This window comes from Enhydra lutris, unplaced genomic scaffold, assembly GCF_002288905.1.
Source record: "Enhydra lutris kenyoni isolate GAN:26980312 unplaced genomic scaffold, ASM228890v2 scaffoldscaffold9, whole genome shotgun sequence".
NCBI classification, from domain to species: Eukaryota; Metazoa; Chordata; class Mammalia; order Carnivora; family Mustelidae; genus Enhydra; species Enhydra lutris.
Window position 1 is genome coordinate 14,703,334 of NW_019154093.1, and position 18,391 is coordinate 14,721,724.

General features: G+C 52.9%; 1 protein-coding gene across 1 annotated transcript in view; it reads left to right on the top strand.

Annotated features, from left to right (window-relative positions):
• The window catches only part of LOC111143719 (ring finger protein 220), a 226,465-nt gene that overhangs the window by 174,897 nt on the left and 33,177 nt on the right, over positions 1-18,391 (top strand). The window contains exon 3 of the mRNA XM_022497546.1: positions 16,371-16,503. Coding sequence (XP_022353254.1) covers positions 16,371-16,503 — 133 coding nt within the window. The remainder of the gene's footprint in view (positions 1-16,370; positions 16,504-18,391) is intronic.

Below are 18,391 nucleotides of genomic sequence, written 5' to 3' on the forward strand. Positions count from 1 at the left end.
GCAGCAGTGATCCCGTCCCTCCCGTCATTGCCAGTCCCAGTAACTGTTAAACACACACACCCCCCGAGCCACGCCGGTCTGCTCTCAGCTATAAGAAGGGGTTTGCCTGGGAACTAAATGATTGTGATTGCCCACCAGTGTCTGCCATTAGTGGTGATTAGTTAAAACATCAGAGTCTAAACAGTCAATTGGCTCTAATAATTAATACCATGGCTCAGCTGTGACTGGGAGCGCACGAGGGAAGAGAGAAAAAAGAGAAAGGAAGACAGGATTGGCAGGGGAGCCCTGGCTCTCCAGCTACCATTTCTTGACCCACACGCCACGTGCTGGGCCAGGGTGACTCCAGCTCCTAATTCTGTGGGCTCACAAGACATTTTAATAAATTACTTCACTGAGTTATCATCATCGCCCTGTTAGTCTCCGCTTTCCAGGTAAGAAAAATGAGGCACTGAAAGGAAAAGCCAGTAAATGCTCAGTAACAGGTGAATGAACGGATAAATAAGTGAATGAAGAGCGCAACACTGAAATTCAAACCCAGGTTAGCCTGACTCCAGGAACTCTGTGGAGGGGGCAAGATGGGAGCCACTGCAAAAAAGCCAAAGCAAAAAAAGAGAAAATACCTACCCTTCTCTCTCCCATCATCTCTCCTTATACACGCTCCCTCTCACACACTCCTCTCTCTAGCACCTAACACACCCTGCTGGCTCCTTACACGCACACACACGCACACACGCGCACATGCACCCTTCTCCGTCACACACAGAGATCTCCACCAGACACCCCCCTCCCCTGCCTTCCCCTCACTGTGTGCCCTACTCCGTACCCTTCTCCACACAGTGTGTCCTCTCAATCCCAAGCCTGTCTACACACCCACTCTGTCACACATGCCTGTTTCACACAAATGTCTCCCACCCTCTCCCTTACACCTGCCCTCTCCCCGTCCCTGCTTCTGCACACAGATCTCCCCCCAGCTCCGCCTTTCGTATGAACCTCTCCCTCTCCGCTCCTGTGTTCACACCTCTCTCGCGTCCAACTGCTCGCTTGCATTTCTCTCTCACACGCTTCTTCCTTTCTCTCTCTCACACACACACCCCTCCTCTTTCTCAGGGCCCTGTCTGTCCTCTTCCGTGCTGTATTTCCAGCTCTTCGAATATCACTTGGCCCGTAGTAAGCCTTCAGAGAGTGTTTGGGAAATGAAATCAGCGTACCCACTGCTCTCTACCTCCTGCGCGCGCGCACACACACACACACACACGCTCCCCGCTCTCTCTATCCACCTCCACCCCATACCATGCACACATCTCTCACACATACAGGGGCACACTTTGGGCCTTATCCTAGAACCGGCTTCCATCGTGCACTACTGCTCTGTCGCCCTTCCAGGAGTCAGGCCCCAGGGGCCTTCAGCAGGGTGGTCTCGGGCTCAGCCTATGCATCTCTGAACCGTCCCCAGATCTGGAAGAGCCCCGGGGACTTCCCTGTCTGGCAGGGGGGGAGTGTTCTCATGCAGACCCCTTAGTTATCCTAGAGCCGGCTCAGCCCCTCCCCACCCCCTCCCTGGGTCACACACAGCGACAGAGCGGCCGGTGAGCAGGATGGCTGTGTGTGCATTGCTATTAATCACCCCTCCTGGTCCGCTAACGAGGCTAATGCGGTAAGTGACAATAGCCCATCTTGGTTCCTGATTTAGGGGCTCAGGACGGAAGCTGGGCTCCTGGGAGTGAAGACGTGAATTCTCCACGACACTAAACCTTCAAATAAATCTCCTCCAGTCAGAGAAGCCCAGGGCACTAAATCCCAAGCGCCGGTAATTGAAACCCTTAGAGCTTTCTTGGGTAGGGAAATTGCTGAGAGAGAGAGCAGCCCAGGGGTTCCGGGTGGGGTGGTGGGCTAGCAGAGAGCCCCACAGAGGGCTCTTTGATGGGGGAGGCTACTGGAGACCCTCTCTGAGCACGTGGGTATCTGTCTGCTCTGGGGGGGTTATATCTGTCAGTGTTCTAGGCATGGGATTGTTCTGTCCATCTGTGTTCATGTGACCACAGCCCACCTTCTTCACACCAGCTCTGTGGACACTGGTATTTTTCTAGGACAGCTGGAGCTTCTGTCTTTCAAGGGCTTCTCCCTGTCACTGAGCATGAAACCAGGCTTTATTTAAACAAAAGAAATTGACAGCATGACCTCATCGGCCTGCCTTCCCCTCTTCCTAGCCCCCACCCCCCGACCTCCACCACCCACCCACCCCATCTTTTACAGTCTTTTCAGACAGTCCCTTCAAGTTCTCCTCCCGCCCACGAGGCCGCTGAATCATTCAGCAGCTGCTACCACCCGCTCTGTACCAGACCCTGCCTACAATCGGATCCTGAGTCTACCAAGTGAATCAGAGAAACTCCCTGCCCTCAAGGAGCGCAGAGTCTACCGGGGGAGATAGACAAACAAATCATTGCCATATTATAGGTAGGATGTGTGCCATAATCGATAATCCTAATCGAGGTAAAGGCATATAAGAAATAGCATGAGGAAGAGAGTAATTAACATCACGAAGGCGTCAAAGAGGAAGTAACGTCTGGGTGTGGTCTTCAAGAACAAATAGGAGTTATATGTTGCCTCTGAGGAGGCAGATGTCACGAGCACTGTTGGCAGTGAGGACCAGCTACAAAGAGCTGGCCCTTGCCCAGGACAGCACACAACATTGCTGGAGGGGATACGAGGCTGGAAAGGGGCTTGCATGATAAGGAGCTCGGCATAAATTCCGTGGGCTTTGGGGGCCGAGGAAGGGTAAGTGGCTGAATGATGGGATCTGACTTGTGTTTTAGGAAGATCCCGCTGGCTGTAGAGATAGAACTGGATTAGAGGGGACACTGAAGTGTTAGGAGACTTGACAGGAAAGACTGGAGATGATGCCTGAACTAAAGCCATGGAGAAAAGATGACGCCGGGGTTCCTTAGGAGGTAAAGACCGCTCGGATGTAGGGACCAAAGTAAAGAGGCGGAGTCCAGACCGCTGATGCAGGGAAGTCTGCGGGGGCGGGGGGGGGGGTGACATGCAGGGAAATAGAAAAAGCAGAAGGAGGGCAGGTCTAGAGAAAGACAAGTCCCATCCCAGGCACACTAAGCTTGTAGAGCCTACAGCACATCCAAGTAGAGGATCCGAATTGGTGCACGGTGATAGGCATGGGACAGGACTGGAGGTGGGGACTGAGGAGGACAGAGTGCAGAGAGAGGAGGGGATGAAGACAGGGCCACAGCTCACGTCTGAGAGCATGGAGGGGAAGGGTCGGGGTCAGGAGCACGGACTGGAGGGTTGAGTCCAGCCGCGTGGCTTACAGTGTAACCGCGGGCAACTTACAGAGCTTCTCCACGCCTGTTTCCACGAGGAATAGTAAAGTACTTAGCATGGAGGAAGTATTTGGTCCACGTTATCCCTTTCCTTCTTCCTCCTCTACCCAACTCGTACTTACCCATCACCTCTCAGCTTTTGCCTCATCCCCAAGGAGGCCTTTCTGGATTTCTTGAGCAGGGCAAATCTGCCTTTATGGGTTCCCATAGCACTGTTCACCTCTCCTCGGCATGAGGGCAATTTTACAGTTATTTGTATAATTTCATTGTATCTGTTTCCTCCTGCTTTGGAAGTTCCAAAAGGACATAGATTTAGACCATGGGACAGTGCCTAGCCCATAGAAGACCCTCAATAAATATTTATTGAATTAACAGATAAATGAATATCAGTGGAGGATCTGTCATAGCAGGCGAATGATGACCACTGAGGACCTGATTGAGAGCAGTCTGATGGAGAGTGGGGGTGGGGTTGCAGACCTCAATGAGTTAAGGAGTGCTAGGAGACAAAGGAGGGTGGACAGCAAGCACGACTCTTTGGAGCATCTTAGGTGAACCTGGAAGGAGGAGGGAGAGCGTCAGCTACAAGGTGCCATCCAGAAGGGAAAGAGGAGTTGTTCATATTGTTGTGGGGCGGGGTGGCTCCAGGTGTGTCATTGCTGATGGAGGGTGGCACAGGAAAGAGGGTCCCACAACAGCTTTCCCCGCCGACATAAGCAGGAATGGGATTCTCAACCCAGGAGAAGGGATTATGGCCAGAACAGGAAGATGAACACCTCTTCCACTGAAACTGGAAGAAGAAAGGAGACCAGTGTGGATCTGGAAGTGGAGGGAATTCATACATAAGGACTTCAGATTTCTGAAGCGAAGTGGGAAGCAAGGCCACCTAGTAAGAGAGAGTGGGACAGAAGATGGGGCGGGGGACTCTGGATAGTAAAATATTATTGGATTGTCTCTGTGGGAAAAGGGAGACCTAACTGACCAAGGGCATGTTAAGGGATTGCTTAGTAGTGCTGGGATTGGAAACTGTGAATTTTTATTGGCACATATCTGCGTGATTTTGTTATTTTCCCCAGCTGCGTTTAGCTGCCTGTGTGTCTGAGACCAAAAGGAGACTAGTTGGATGTTGGAGGAGGCAGAGGAAGCAAGAGGGTGTTGTAGCGACGTGCCCTAGGATGGGCTAGAATCCATGAGTCAGTGGTGTCTCGGGAGATGGGAGGACAGAGGGAGAAGTAGGATGGGTACGAGGCTGTAGGAGGGTTGGGGAGAGAGGGAGTTCTGTCACAGAGCAATTCATGCTGTTGATCAGCTCCTCCAGGAGGAAGTGAGTCCAGGGGAAAAGAACAGCCGCTGAGGAGGTCAGTGATGGGGCTTGGCGTAGACAAGTGAATGTCAAAGTCCTGGAGGACCATGGAGAATGGGGGACATCAGTGATAAGGGATGCAGGGGACAACTTGACCTCAGAGCCCATAGGGTGGAAAAATGGTGGGCTGGAAGTGGCAGTGAGCACAAGGAACACACTGCCCTCACCCTCCTGGCCTGAGGAACCTGAAGTTGGGAGAATAAACAGCCTGTGGTGGGGAAGACTCCAGAGAGAGGTGTCTCCAGGGCATGGCCTGGTTTCCGGGGAAATGATGAGAGGAAGTAAAGGAAGTACCCAGGGACCAAGGAAGGAGAGTTCACTGGCACGGAACTCAGTCCCGGAGGGCATGATGGGAAGATGGTAAAGAGCCATCATCATCAGTGGGGTCACCTCTGCGCCCTCCTTCCCCGGCATCTCTCCTAAGACTGTCCGCCTCTCCAACCCACCTCCCCGGACTTGACATCACTCCTCCTGAACCATCCACTCCCCACCCCACCTTGCAGCGTAAGTTCCCCGTGCTCCCCCACCTCCTCCCCAGACCCTCCCCCTGCCCTGCCCCACCCCAGCCGGCCTGAGTGAGCAGGAACCCCTGCACCTTCATTTCTCAGGTCACTGCTTGGCTAATGGGCTATTAATTTGCTCAATCGTCCCCTGTGAGGCAAACTCAATTTCTGCCAGCCAGTCGTCCCTCCCTGTCGACAGCATGATTGATTGGAGGAACAGCTGTCACCGCCCGGCCGCCTGCTCCCTGCCTCCTTTCCTGAGAGTCCTCACCTCCCCTCCTCCTCGGGCCGCTGCCCCGCGCCCACAGAGGCAGCGCACCCCGGCCACCTGCCCAAGGATCTGTCGCCAGCAATGAAAAATGACAGAAATATTTAAGGACAAATAAGGTTTCCCAACGCAATTGAAAATGATTACAGGCAGCTACAGATGGGGCCAATCTGATGCGCAGCAGCAAATCAAATCGAATTTCCTTATCGGCGTATTATTTTAGGCGTTATCTGGCACGTTGATGCAGTTATCAATTCAATTTCAGCCGCCGGTCCGCTGTTTACTGTCTCGCCTTTGCTGGGAAAAGGTAAACATGCTCAGCCCAGCAAATTAATTTCTGGCTGAAGCCAGAGGCTGCGAAGGATGGCTCTGTGGGACCCGCGGCCCCCACTTTGGCCCTGGGCGAGTGGGCCAGGGTGGCCGGGCCTGGGGCAGGCAAGAGCTTGCCCAGGGACCAGAAGCCCCACTAGCCGCCTGCCCCAGCCTGGCCCAGGCCCCCGAGCAGGATTCAGGGCTCCTAGGAGACTGAGGTGACCGCTGTTGGCTCCGCGGCTGCTGCCAGGGAGAGGTGAAGGTCTCCCATTAATTCCCAGCTAAAAATGACAAATTCATCTTGGACGACAATTAAATGAAGTCAGTAATTGATGCTAATTGATCTCCAGATGCAAGGGCTCCCCTCAGCCTTAGCAGCACGTGCCTGTCGTGCTCACTCTCCCCATCCAGCCCCCCTCCTCCTCTACTTCTCTGCGGCTCTCTCTCAGTCCTCGCCCCGCGCCCTAGGGCCTTGGGTCTCCTGACCTCTGCAGGTCTGCGGGAGACAGCTGGCCCAGGGCTGGGCTAGCAGGCAGTGCCTGAGGCCGAGGAGCTGGCCCGCTGCCCACCCAGCCCCGCAGGCACTTGTAATCAGTGCCCCGAGTCCCACCCATCAGCCCAGAAAGCAGGTAACATGCCCTCCTGGCGGTTCAGGATTTATTGCCCACAGCTGCAGAGGTTCCCACTTCATTTTTATAAGCCCATAGTCAGAGCCGGCGGGGGGTAAAGCACACTTGGATTTACTTTAAACAGTACAGTGCTAGCATTTTGGCTCCTTGGCAGGGAAGGCACGGGGCAGGGCTGGGGGGGCATCCAGGTACACTCCATCCACCCTTGCAGATAGGCAGAGGTGTGTGAAAAAACGCCCACACTCGGGGCACCTGGGTGGCTCAGTGGGTTAAGCCTCCGCCTTCGGCTCAGGTCATAATCCCAGGGTCCTAGGATTGAGTCCTGCATCGGGCTCTCTGCTCAGCCGGGAGCCTGCTTCCCCCCCTCTCTCTACCTACCTCTCTGGCTACTTGTGATCCCTCTCTCTGTGTCAAATATAAAGTCTTTAAAAAAAAAAAAAAAAGGCCCACACTCGTGTGAGCACCTACCTGTGTGTGCCAGTGCCCCCCATGTGCACGTGTGTGTCCAGACACTTCAGAGGATAGGTGTGCAGATCCCCATAGGAAGATTTTCCTGAATTGGGCCTTTCCTACAGTCAGGCGTGGCTAATCCCAGAGAACCGCCCCCCACCCCATCCCAGAGGCTCCATCTGCCCCACCCACCAATGGCTCGGCCCAGCCCAGGGCCCTGTCTGGAAGTTATTAGCTAAGGGAGGAGGGGAACTGAATCCTAGCTCCAGAAGAGAGAGGCTGCAGTTGTGTGTGGGACAGCCAAGGTCAAGGGCGTGAAAGAGCTGGGACCCCTGAAGCCCCACCAGTCTCTAAACAGGTTGGCTGGTGCTCGCTTCGGCAGCACATATACTAAAAAGGTTGGCTGGTAGCCCTCGATGGAGCAAAGGCTGATGGGGCCAACAGCTGGGGCTCCAGGCCCCACCCTCGGTGAGCTTGATCACGCGTTGGCCCTGAGCCCTTGGCTCCAGTTCGAGCCCAAGTCTGAGCCTAAACCTGTCCACAGGCTGACCTCCACCGGGCTGTCCTGCGTAAGTTTGCCATTGGCCACCCAGGAGACATGGCTGGCTCAATCCAGGCCCCCTCCACTGTCTAGAGACAGGAAAGAGCATCCATCACCAGTGGGGTCAGGGGACCAGCCAGGCTCTTGTTTTCTAAGGACCCAGCGCTGGTAGGAGGCCATGTGGAGTGGGCAGGGCCAATCTGAGCTTTTGTAGGCGGAGGTGGGAGAAAGGAAGACGGCATGCGAGCGTGAATGTGTCACCTGTGTATTATATCTGTGTATCAAGGCCACATGTAAGGAACTGGTGCTATGTGAGGGGGTCTGCACCGTCTCATGGAAGGAAGAGGAGCAAATTAAGGATAAGGCACTTACAGTAGCTTAGAGGACCAGACCTAGATAAGGGTCAGGGCAGAGGCAAGAAGTCAGAGAAAACTCCCACGACATCTCCCAGCTAATGTCTGCGTCCTTTGGGTAATTTATCAAGGTCAACCGTCATGTATTCATTCGTTCATTCCAAGAATATTTATTGATTTCTATTATTACTATTACTATTCTCTAACTTGGGGCTATGTCCTCTGCTAGATGCTGGAGTTGCAGCTGTAAACAAGTTAATACTTGCCCTCGAGAAATTTCCAGTCTACAGAGGGTGACAGAAGCAGAATAGGCAGTGGTAACACTGGGTCACTAGAGGTGGCACGAGAGGCTGGGGGAACACAGAGAAGCCACCTGGTATGGTCTGGGGAGTCGGGGAAGTCTCCTTGGAAGAAGGAATTCCAAGTCCCATAGAGTGAGAGTAAGAGTTAGCCAGCTTGTGCCAATGGCCCCGGCCATACCCTTCGGATGTTTGCCCAGCCCTAAGCAGAGACAGATAGGCCTATGTAGTTCTGAGGGACTCAGGAACTGCTAAAAATGTCAGCCTCCCCCTGAGCACCAGCCGCGGCCCCAGGGTCTGGGCAGGAGGGTACATGGTTGTTTTCAGGGCACCCCTGGGTACTGGCAGATAAATATGGGCCATCACTAAATGCACGGCTCTCCTCCGGCGGCCCTACCCCCACCTCCTCGACCAGGGATGCCTATTAATCCTGACAAATGATGACTTACGAACATGTAATGCAAACTGATTCATCATACATTCAAATCCGCCGCCCCGCCCCAGCGGGAGGCCCCAGCCAGACAAGTGTATTACACGGATAATGTATTTGACGTATTAATAAAACCAGCCGCATTGCTCTGGCGCGGGGACTGGGGAATGCCAATATACGATGACAGATCACATATTGATGAAATCCAGATGTTTGGAATCATAGTCTTGGGGCCTTGTTCATATTGACTGAAGGTAAAAAATGCCATCTGTCAGCATGTTAACTCTTCCTGTCCCACGCTCAACAGAGGCGCCAATCATGGTTTTCTGGAGGGAGGAGACGGAGAAAGGGAAAGAGCGAGAGGGGGCAGGATGAGTAATTAGGTGGTCTGGATGGTGACGGATGGATGAAGTGGGGGTAGACGGCTGTATTGTAGATATAATGGGTGCAGGGGACACTTTTCACGCCTTACGATCTTGACCTCTCAGCAGCATGTGACCCTACCGATGACACCCCCCTCCTTGACACTCTTTCCTTCTTGGCTTTGATGACATCGCTCTTGTTTTCGTCCTCCTCTTGACGGTTCTCGGTCCTTGATGACTTAAACTTTCTCCACCTGTCGGAGTTATTCAGGGTCTGTTCCGGCCTCTTCTTTCTGTGTACTTGCTCCCTGGCCGATCTCACCTACGCTCAACTTCATTAACTGGTTCATTCATTCCGTAAATATTTACTGACTATTTACCATATGCCAGACGGTGTGCCTGGCACAGAGAATGCCTTGGTAACTTCAGATCTTACCTCTATGCCAGCATCTCCAGCTCTGTCATTCTGGCTCTGGCTCCCACAGAGTACCTGGAAAACATTTTCAAATGGACGTCTGCTAAGACATCCTCAAACTAAGCACCACATCCAACACTGAACTCATTTGCTTCTTCACCAAGCCAGCTGCTCGTCCTCCTGTTGCTCAAGCCAGAAACCTTGGAATCACCCTTGGCTCCTTTCAGTCCTTTACCCCCCATGTCCAACCCATCCCCTTCTGCTCACCTCCATCACCAACACCATCATCATCACCATCGCCCTCCAGCAAGACACCACTGTATCCCACCTGAGTCAGTGAGATCACCTTCAAAGCAGCCTTCCTACGCTCTCTACTTCGTCCCATCAGACCATACTCTGCAGTTAGAATGATCTTTTTAAGTGCAAGCCTGATATGTCTCTCTTCTGCTTAAAACTCTCCTGTACGTTAAAAAAAAAAAAAAATTCCTTAATGTAATTAAAAAGCCGTCCAGGATCTGGCCTCTCTCTCATTATATCTCAACATTCAACCCCTCACTCACTCGGCTGCAGGCACACTGCACACTTTCCAGCTCCTCAGTTGGTCCTTCTCCTCTTCTGGACCTTCAGAATGCTGTTTTGTACCTAGAACATCACTTCCCCACAATCATTGCCTGGCTGGTTCCCCCTCATCCCTCACACCTTTGCTCAAAGATCATTGCCTTCCCCTCCCAGGCCAGCTAATTCACTCCCATGGAGTACTTCCCTTTTTCTAAAACCACTCTGGGTTTGTGTGTTTCAGGTCCCTATCTGCAGTCAGTTCCCAAGCTCCTTGAGGACAGAGAGTATACCTGTCTTGTTCATTACTGCATGGCATGGGTACAAAAGTAGGCTCACTATCAGCATCCAACTGACATTGGTTGACTATTACTGAATTATGGCGTAGGTGAGTGGATAGGTGGGTAAGTAGCTGGGTATCATGCAGCGGTTAGGAGCACTAGCTTTGGAGTCAGACGGCCCTGAACTGAAATCCTGCTCTAAAACCTTCTAGCTCTGTCCTTCGTTGTTCCGAACCCCATTTTCCTCATCAGTGTGATTGCAATAATATCTACATCACAGGACTGTTGTAAAGATATGAGATGGGATAAAATAGGCACAACATTAAGCCTACGGCCTAACGTACAATAACACTCAATAAAATGTTATTTTTATTAATACGCAGATAATGGATAAATGGTTAGGTGAATGGACAGATGGATACGCTGGCATGCAAACCAATCAACAGATAGATAGGTATGGATGGATAGGAAGAAGGACCTCCATGGAGGCCAGAGAGGCCAGGGCCAGGGTACCTAGGGAATGGTACACAATCTTGACCATGGCAGGGAAGAAGGCCAGATACGGGGCAAGGCCAGGCTGATGTCAGAAGGGGACAGATACAGGCACAAGCAACAAACTGTGCTAGCGGCATACTAGAGATGATAATGACTCATCACTTTGTACCGAGCCCTGGTTTAATGGAATCTTCACCAAGGTCCTGGGGGTTAGATATTATTATACCTGTTTTGCACGGGAAAAGCCAAAGCTCAGTAGTGTTAGGTGATTGGCCCAAGGTCTCACAGCTGGTAAGACACACCTCTGTTGAATTCTGCTTGGAGGCTCCTCTGTGTCTTGCTCACCAGGAAATGGAAACCTTTCTCCTGGGGGTTCGGTGAAGGGGAGGGTGGGGCACACACGTTTGTATGCACAAACACACACCTGTACACACACACATTCTCTTAAAAGGCCCAGCTTGTGTTGCCATGCCCCGTAAGTGGTACCCTCACTCTTATTTAACCTTCCACCTTTTTACATCAGACACTGGCCAGTCAAGCCCTGACTTGTGGTCTGCAGAGAAAAGATCGTGAAGACGGGTCTTGCTGCTTGAACAGAGAGCCAAGAATGGAACCCACAGGCGACAGAACTAGGACACAACCAAAGAGGCCAACCCAGAAAAGCCATCGCTGGGCGGGGCGTCGCAGGGTCGGCTGTGGGTTAGTGACCTAGGAAGGGAGGGCTTTCCTTCCCAATGAGCCCCCAGCCCCCAGCGTCCAGTCCTGTGCCCGGCTTCACTATGGAAGTTGGCAGAGGAGGAGCGGCTTTGTGGGGCCCTGGAGTTCCTGCTCCCAATGGTCAGCACTTCCCAACAGAGGAGGGCAGCAGAGGGCTGATGTGGGACCCCAGGTGCCCGAGGCCGGGTTCCGAGGCCTCAGGGCGGGACCGGTTGGAGCCTGGCCCCGGCAAGGAAAAGGCTACTTGGCGGGAGCGCTCAGCTCTCCTCCGCATGCCTATCCGGCTTCACAGCCTGCGGCCGGTCGCTTCCTGGTGGAGCCTCACCGTTTTGGGTGGGGTGGTGTTCCAAGCAGCTCAGAACGCGCGGCGGGGTGGGGGGGGGTCCTCATGGAGGCCACACAGCTAGGGAGATCGACGCTGTCATCGCCTCTGGCCCTTGGAGCTCGAGGTGCCCTGCGGAAGGCTGAGGACAGGGTCGGGCCCCACTGCTCCCTGCCCTCCTCCTGCTTCGGGGGATACCTGCAGCGGGCAGGCAAGTGGCGGTGGCAGGCGCGGGGCGGGGGCGGGAGGGAGGTGCGGTAATGAATGTGGACGGGAGGCAGAATGAGCGATCCATCTTTGCATGGGAGGGGAGGGGGCCGCGGGTGTTCCCCCCACACACTCACACACTCAATCAGGCGCTGTCAGACCTCGGGCCGCCTGGCATTTTGGTGAAGAATCTCTCAGCTAAAAATTGTTGTCAGTCCCATTTCCTCGTTATCAGTGCAAGGGCTGAGGCAGCGCCCGGGGATTAACAGGAGCGGCGAGCGCCCGCGCCGCCATCCACCGCCGATAACACCGGGCCTCCCGCCTCACCTCCCCCATTCATCATCTTTAGCACTGACAGCCCGTCCCAGTCCCTGTCCCCAGCCCCTCATGCTTCCCGCGTCTCCCCACTAGGCTGCTCAGCCTGCCTCCTGACCTCCCTGTGGAGCTAGGCCTCCTGAAGAGGGACAAAATTCAGCCTAGGCCGGCATGACCTGGACCCACCTGTGGCAAAGGGCCTGGCCAGCTGGGAGGGGGGGTGGTGAGGAGGGCAGGGGCAGGAGTGAGGGATGCTCAAGGAGCAGATGCCTTCTGACAGCCTTCCTCTGGAGGGCTTGGTCTGCCTGCCTGTGATGCTGGCGTTGGCGTTGGAGAAGGGATTCCTACACCAGATGGGCAGCTGTACTAGGGATTTCCAGAGGTCTCTCCAGCCTGAGAAGGACTCTCATAATTCTGGGAACTGTGGAAGATAAGGGCCAGGATGCCTACTCTGGTCTAGGAAGAGTAGGGGGTTGAGGACTTCATTCCCACCCCCCACAAGACCACAGCCCCCTCCTCTTGGCCATTCCCAGCGGTTTTATGGCCCGTTTTACGGCCACTGTAATGGCCCAGGTCAAAAGCTTCAGGGAGCTGTATTCTGGGAATTATGCAAAGGAGGAGCAGGCCCAGGGCCAGAGTATGGATTTTGTCATTAAACCTGGGCAGGCCATGTCGTTAATGCAGTAAAACCCACGTCATGACCACAGGTCTCAATATAAAATTATAGGGAACACAGCGGGGGAGGGGAAGCAGGGGGCCCATGGCCAGGCTGACACCTGCCACTCTAACCCCTGAGAAAATGGGGGGTGGGATGGAGGGCATAGGCTTCAGGGTCCCTCGGCGGATCACTGTCAACGCTATTCCTAAAGCTGGAGCCAGGAAGAGGGCCCATTGTCCTGATGGGGAAACCAAGGCCAAGCTCAGAAAAGTAGATCTCTGTGGCAGCAAGGCAGATGAACTAAGAACAACTATATAGGACTGCTGATTCCTGGTCCCAACCTTGGAGGGAAAACGCTGGGCTCTAGGAATCCCTAGGAGCCAGAGTTGGTGGCCCAGGCTTAAAGGGGCAGAAACCCTGATATTTCCACCTCAGCTCAGACCCCATGCCCTGGATCCTCCTCTTTGTCAGGTCTCCTCCCTTACCATTTCCCCCAGTTCTGCCCCAGGCCTTGCTTCAATGATCCATTTCAAAAGCCTTGTCAGTTCTCCCTGATTCACCCCTCATGCCTTCCATCAGGCACTGCCTCCCCCTGGACTCTCCCAACCACCCTCCGGCCCCTCCAGCCTCCACCGTGGAGCACCCGTTCCCACCTCCCTCAGCCCTGGCTGGGTGGCACTGACTGGACCCACTGACCCTTCTTCAGCTTTCCTCTTATTTTGTGATCTCCTTCAGGCCAAGCATGTGTTTTATTTATCTTTGAACTCCAGTTTCTCCTAGAATAATCCCTGAAGTAAAATAATTGTTTCATAAATGTTTGCTAAGTGAATAAGTGAATGAAGTGTAGAGATCATGAGCTGAGTACAGGGGTCACTATCCAGTTAGAGCCTTGGTTTCCCCACCTGTAAAACAAAGGTAATGGGCCTGCAGAACTTCTAGGGTCTCACTCCCCTCTGAGATTCTCAGGCCAAATGAAGTTCAAGGCAGAGCTGAGACTAGAATCCTCATCTCCCGTCTTCCAGACCAGGCCACATCTGCTTCTTCGACTCAGAATGCCTTCCAGCTGTCCTCTGAGCATCTGAGGCTTCACCAGCAAGGCACATGATCAATAGGGCTCCTTCCCCTCCTCAGAGACTTAACCACACAGACTAGAGCCACACCTACCCAACCCTGGCATATGCCAAGCCTCCACAGTGGACCTCCCAGCTCTGCAAAAAGTCATCTGGCTTCTAGGATGATCCGCTCTTTTTCCTACAGCCTTTCCCTTCCTCTTTTCCTCTCCTTTGCTTCATTACTGCACATCTAGTCAATGTCAGGTCTATTTTCAATTGTCTGTAAATATCAAGTTGGATAAGAAATGACCACTGCCCACAGGAAACTCACAACTCATTCGTTTCCATTCTCTGCCTGAAACACTTCTAAGGTGCAACTTATATTTCATTTCTTTGGTTAAGACTTTTTTTTTTCACTCCTCAAAACACACACCCAGAATGAACTACTGCTTTCTTTGAGCTCTGAGATGACTCAGTCTGGGCATCCAGGAGAGCTGGGACCGTACCCAACCTCAAAGCGGAGTTCCTGTGCTCAGCCTAAACTGGGAGTTCCTTCAGGCATGGGGATGCTAGAGTTAGCAAATAAAAATATATAATACCTCTAGGTAAATTTGATTTTTGGAAAAACAATGAGTAACTTTTAGTATCAGTATATGCCATGCAGTATTTGGGATGTACTTATACTAAAAAAAAGTATTCATTGTTTACCTGAAATTCAAATGTAATTGAGTATCTTTTTTTATTTTATTTTATTTATTTATTCAACAGACAGAGATCACAAGTAGGCAGAGAGGCAGGCTGAGACAGAGAGGGGAAGCAGGCCCCCCGCCGAGCAGAGAGCCTGATGCGGGGCTCGATCCCAGGACCCCAAGATCATGACCTGCGCCAAAGGCAGAGGCTTTAACCCACTGAGCCACCCAGGTGCCCTGTAATTGAGCATCTTCTATTTAATCTGGCAACCCAACTCAACCACCTTGGTCATTACTGGCATGACCTTTATCTCTCTGAAAGCTAATTTTGACCCTCTCTGGGCAACAGCGGGAAGAAGAAGCAGGAAGAAAGATCTTGGCTAAAGCTGAAGTACTCTTTCCACAGTTGGCATTTACATGGATAGCAAGAATGTTTCTGGATGAATAGGCCTGCTCTAACCCCATGCCTTAAGCAGAGGGCAGAAGAGCACTGGGTGGCGAGAGTGACAGGGAGAGGGTTTAGGCTCCCCAAGAGGCATGCACTAGGCAAGTTCAGCCTCCTTCCTAGAATAGTGTGCTCTGGTCTCCATCGGCAACAGAAATAGTGACAGAGTTGGGACACAGTGGGGACAGAGTGCAGGCTCCCAGCTGGCCCCCAAGCCTACGTAAGCCAGCACAATACCCACTTGTATTCCCATACAATTTGAAGGTTATTTTGGAGGAAGAAACCCAGAATCTGTTAGGCTAACAAGAGGCCAATGAGTTTATCCACGTAAGAGGTAGTAAGAGCCAAACAGAGAGACTATAGATTCCAGGAATTCTGAAGAAGCAGAACGGACAGGACCTGGTGGTTAAATGAACGTAGGAGGGACAGTAAGGCAAGGGAAGGGGCCTCGGGGGATGCAAAGTTTCCTGGCTTGGGCGACAAGGCGAGTGCTGGTGTCATTAACTAAGAAGAGCACTGCTGAAGGGGAGCAGTTTTGCAAGGGGTAAAGAAGCTGACGGACTTGTTTTTGGATCATTGACTTTCAGATTCTTGGGGGAACGTCCAGGCATTGAAGCCCATTAGGCATTTGGATACAGAGGCTGAGAGAACCAGGGAAGGATCTAGGGCAGAAACACTGATTCTGGAGTCTGCAGGGCACAGATGGGAGTTAGGGCTGTAAGAAGGAAGAAGATCATTCAGCGTGCAGAATAGGGAAAGGAGAGCCTGTGGGCAGAATCCTCGGAAAGTGAGGAACTGGGAGAGAACGCTACGCCAGAAGTCACATGAGTCCTTGCTGGTAGTTCCCACTCGACTGTGAGGGCCTCAAGGGCAGGGACTAGATCTGATTATATTCTGTGGCCCCACTGCCCCATGGCTGGTTCAGAGCAGACCAGCCCTCAGACAGTGTTTGTTGATTGACTGCAGGAATGAATCCCCTCTCTCCCTCTTTTCTTCCTTCTCCAGATTTGGAGAATATGAAGGCAGTGAGGAAAGGAGAGACAGAGGGGGCACTGGATATTCTGGATGATAGTATGATTACACCAAGACCTTCCCTAACCTGTATGAAATGGAGTGATCCAGCTTTGATTGCACAGAACATTGATTGTGTCCTGATAGATTTCCCAGAGGGGCAGCTGGTTAAGGAGATGCCATTCATGGCCATGAGCCACAAAGAAGACTGAATGGTCATGGTCTCTGAGACCCTCAGGCTCAACCCTCCTCTAGGGCCAGGAAGCCCTGGGAGGCAGCAGGCTTGGGCTGGAGGATTGGGACACTGGGTTTCCGTCCACAGACTAGCCTCGCTTATCCGTCTGTCTCTTCTTCTTCCCTCCCCAGGTAAGAAAAAGGCAGCAGCGTTGTTTGACAGCCAGGCCCCTATCTGCCCCATCTGCCAGGTGCTGCTAAGGCCCAGTGAGTTGCAGGAGCATATGGAACAAGAACTGGAACAGCTGGCCCAGCTGCCTGCCAGGTAAGCCAGCAACTGGGGGAGCCTGCCTGCCAGATGATTCCACTCTGGGTTGTAGACATCAGGTCCCGGGAACAGCTGCCTGGCCCAGTCCCCAGCCTCTAGGTAGAAGGCAAGGCCCTCCTATTATTCTCCTCTACTCTGCTTTCAGTCCTCGGACCCTCCAGGCAAATGGTGATGCCTTTCCCTCCTTGCTGTATTTTTGGGGATGGGAAGAGGGTAACCCCTCTTTAGGCCTCAACCTCAAAAGGGCACAAAAGGAGCTGGAAAGGGATGAGCCACAGCCACGGGCCTTGCCCTGCCATGCTAAGCCTCAGGGTAGGGTAGCAGAAGCAGGGACAGGGCCTGGAGGCCTGACCAGCCATGTGGCCTGGTGCTGACATCCAGGGGCGTAGGCACTACCTTCTCGGTGAATCTCAAGGTCAAAAAGGTGACAATCAAGAATGGGCTCAGGCGTGTGTCCTCCCCCAACCTCTCCATCCTCTCTCCCTTCTCCCTGTCTGAAGGACCAGGGGGAGCGCCCTATAGATAAGCCGGGTTATCAAAGGGACAGAGCAGGGGTGTAACAAATTACCCCAAATCTTAGTAACTTAAAGCAACCATTTCCTTATACTCACGGAATCTGTGGGTTCAGGAATTCAGACAGAGTGCGGAGGGGATGACTTGTGTTGCTCCACGATGTCTGGGGCCCCGGCTGGGAAGACTCAATGGCTGGGAGCTAGGATCGTCTGGAGCCCTCTTCATTCACATGTCTGGTGACGGATTTCGGCTATCAGCTGGGACCACAGCTGGAGCTATGACCCAGGCACCTCCACTTGTCTTCCCCACGTGGCCTGGGCCTTCTCATAGCCTGGCAACCTCCAGGTAGTTGGACTCCATACAGGGCAGCTTAGGGCGCTAAAGCAAATGTTCCAGTCCACAAGATGGAAGCTGGATCCCCTTTTACAACCTGGCCTCAAAAGTCACTTAACGCCACTTCCACTGTTCTCTGTTGGTCAAGGCAGAATCAGCCCAGCCAGACTGAAGGGGAGCAGACATACACCCCACCTTTTGATGGGGGAGTGGCAAGGTCATATTATAGGAGAGCATGTGGGAGAGGAGACGTTGGCCGTTGCCGCCCACTCTGGAAGATACGTCACTCAGAGGGAAACAGCCTGCCCCACCATTCCCAACCCCACCCCATCCCACCCCCTTCTTCAGTCCAAGTCATCAGACTTGACTGATCTTCCTTCTGCCGTCTCACCTAATCCCCCTTGATGGGTGCAGGAGACCCAGAGGTAAGCCGGAACTGATCCGTCTCTCTCATTGCATGAGAGTAAGGGGAGCAGGGCCAGAGAAACAGGGAGGGGTAGAGGCTGCTCTATGGGAAGAACCGTGGGGTACGGAGAAAGCATGAACCCCAGCGTGGAGGAGAGAAGACCTCCTATGGGAGGGGCGGCCTGAACTGAATTTTGAAGGAAGAAGTATTAGATATCTGTTGCTGTGTTACAAATTTCCCTCAAACCCAGTGGCTTGAAACAACAAACATTTATTATCCACAGTGTCTGTGGACCATCAGTTCAGGAACAGCTCGGTTGGGTAGTTGTGTCTTCTGGCTCAGTCTCTCGTGAGGCTGCAGTTAGGACGTGAGCAAGGCTGCAGTCATCCGAAGGTCTGCCAGTGACTTCGGGAGCCATTTCCAGATGGTTCGTCCACACATGGGTCTCTCCATGGGACGGCTTGAGTTTCCCTCTGACATGGCTGCTGACTTCCCGCAGAGGAAGTGATCCCAGAGACTCAGGAGGAAGCCACAATGCCTTATATGGTCCAGTCTCAGAAGTCATATGCTATTGCTTCCAGTGTATTCCATTCTCTCCATTAGAAAAAAGTCACCAAGTCCAGGCCCCACTCA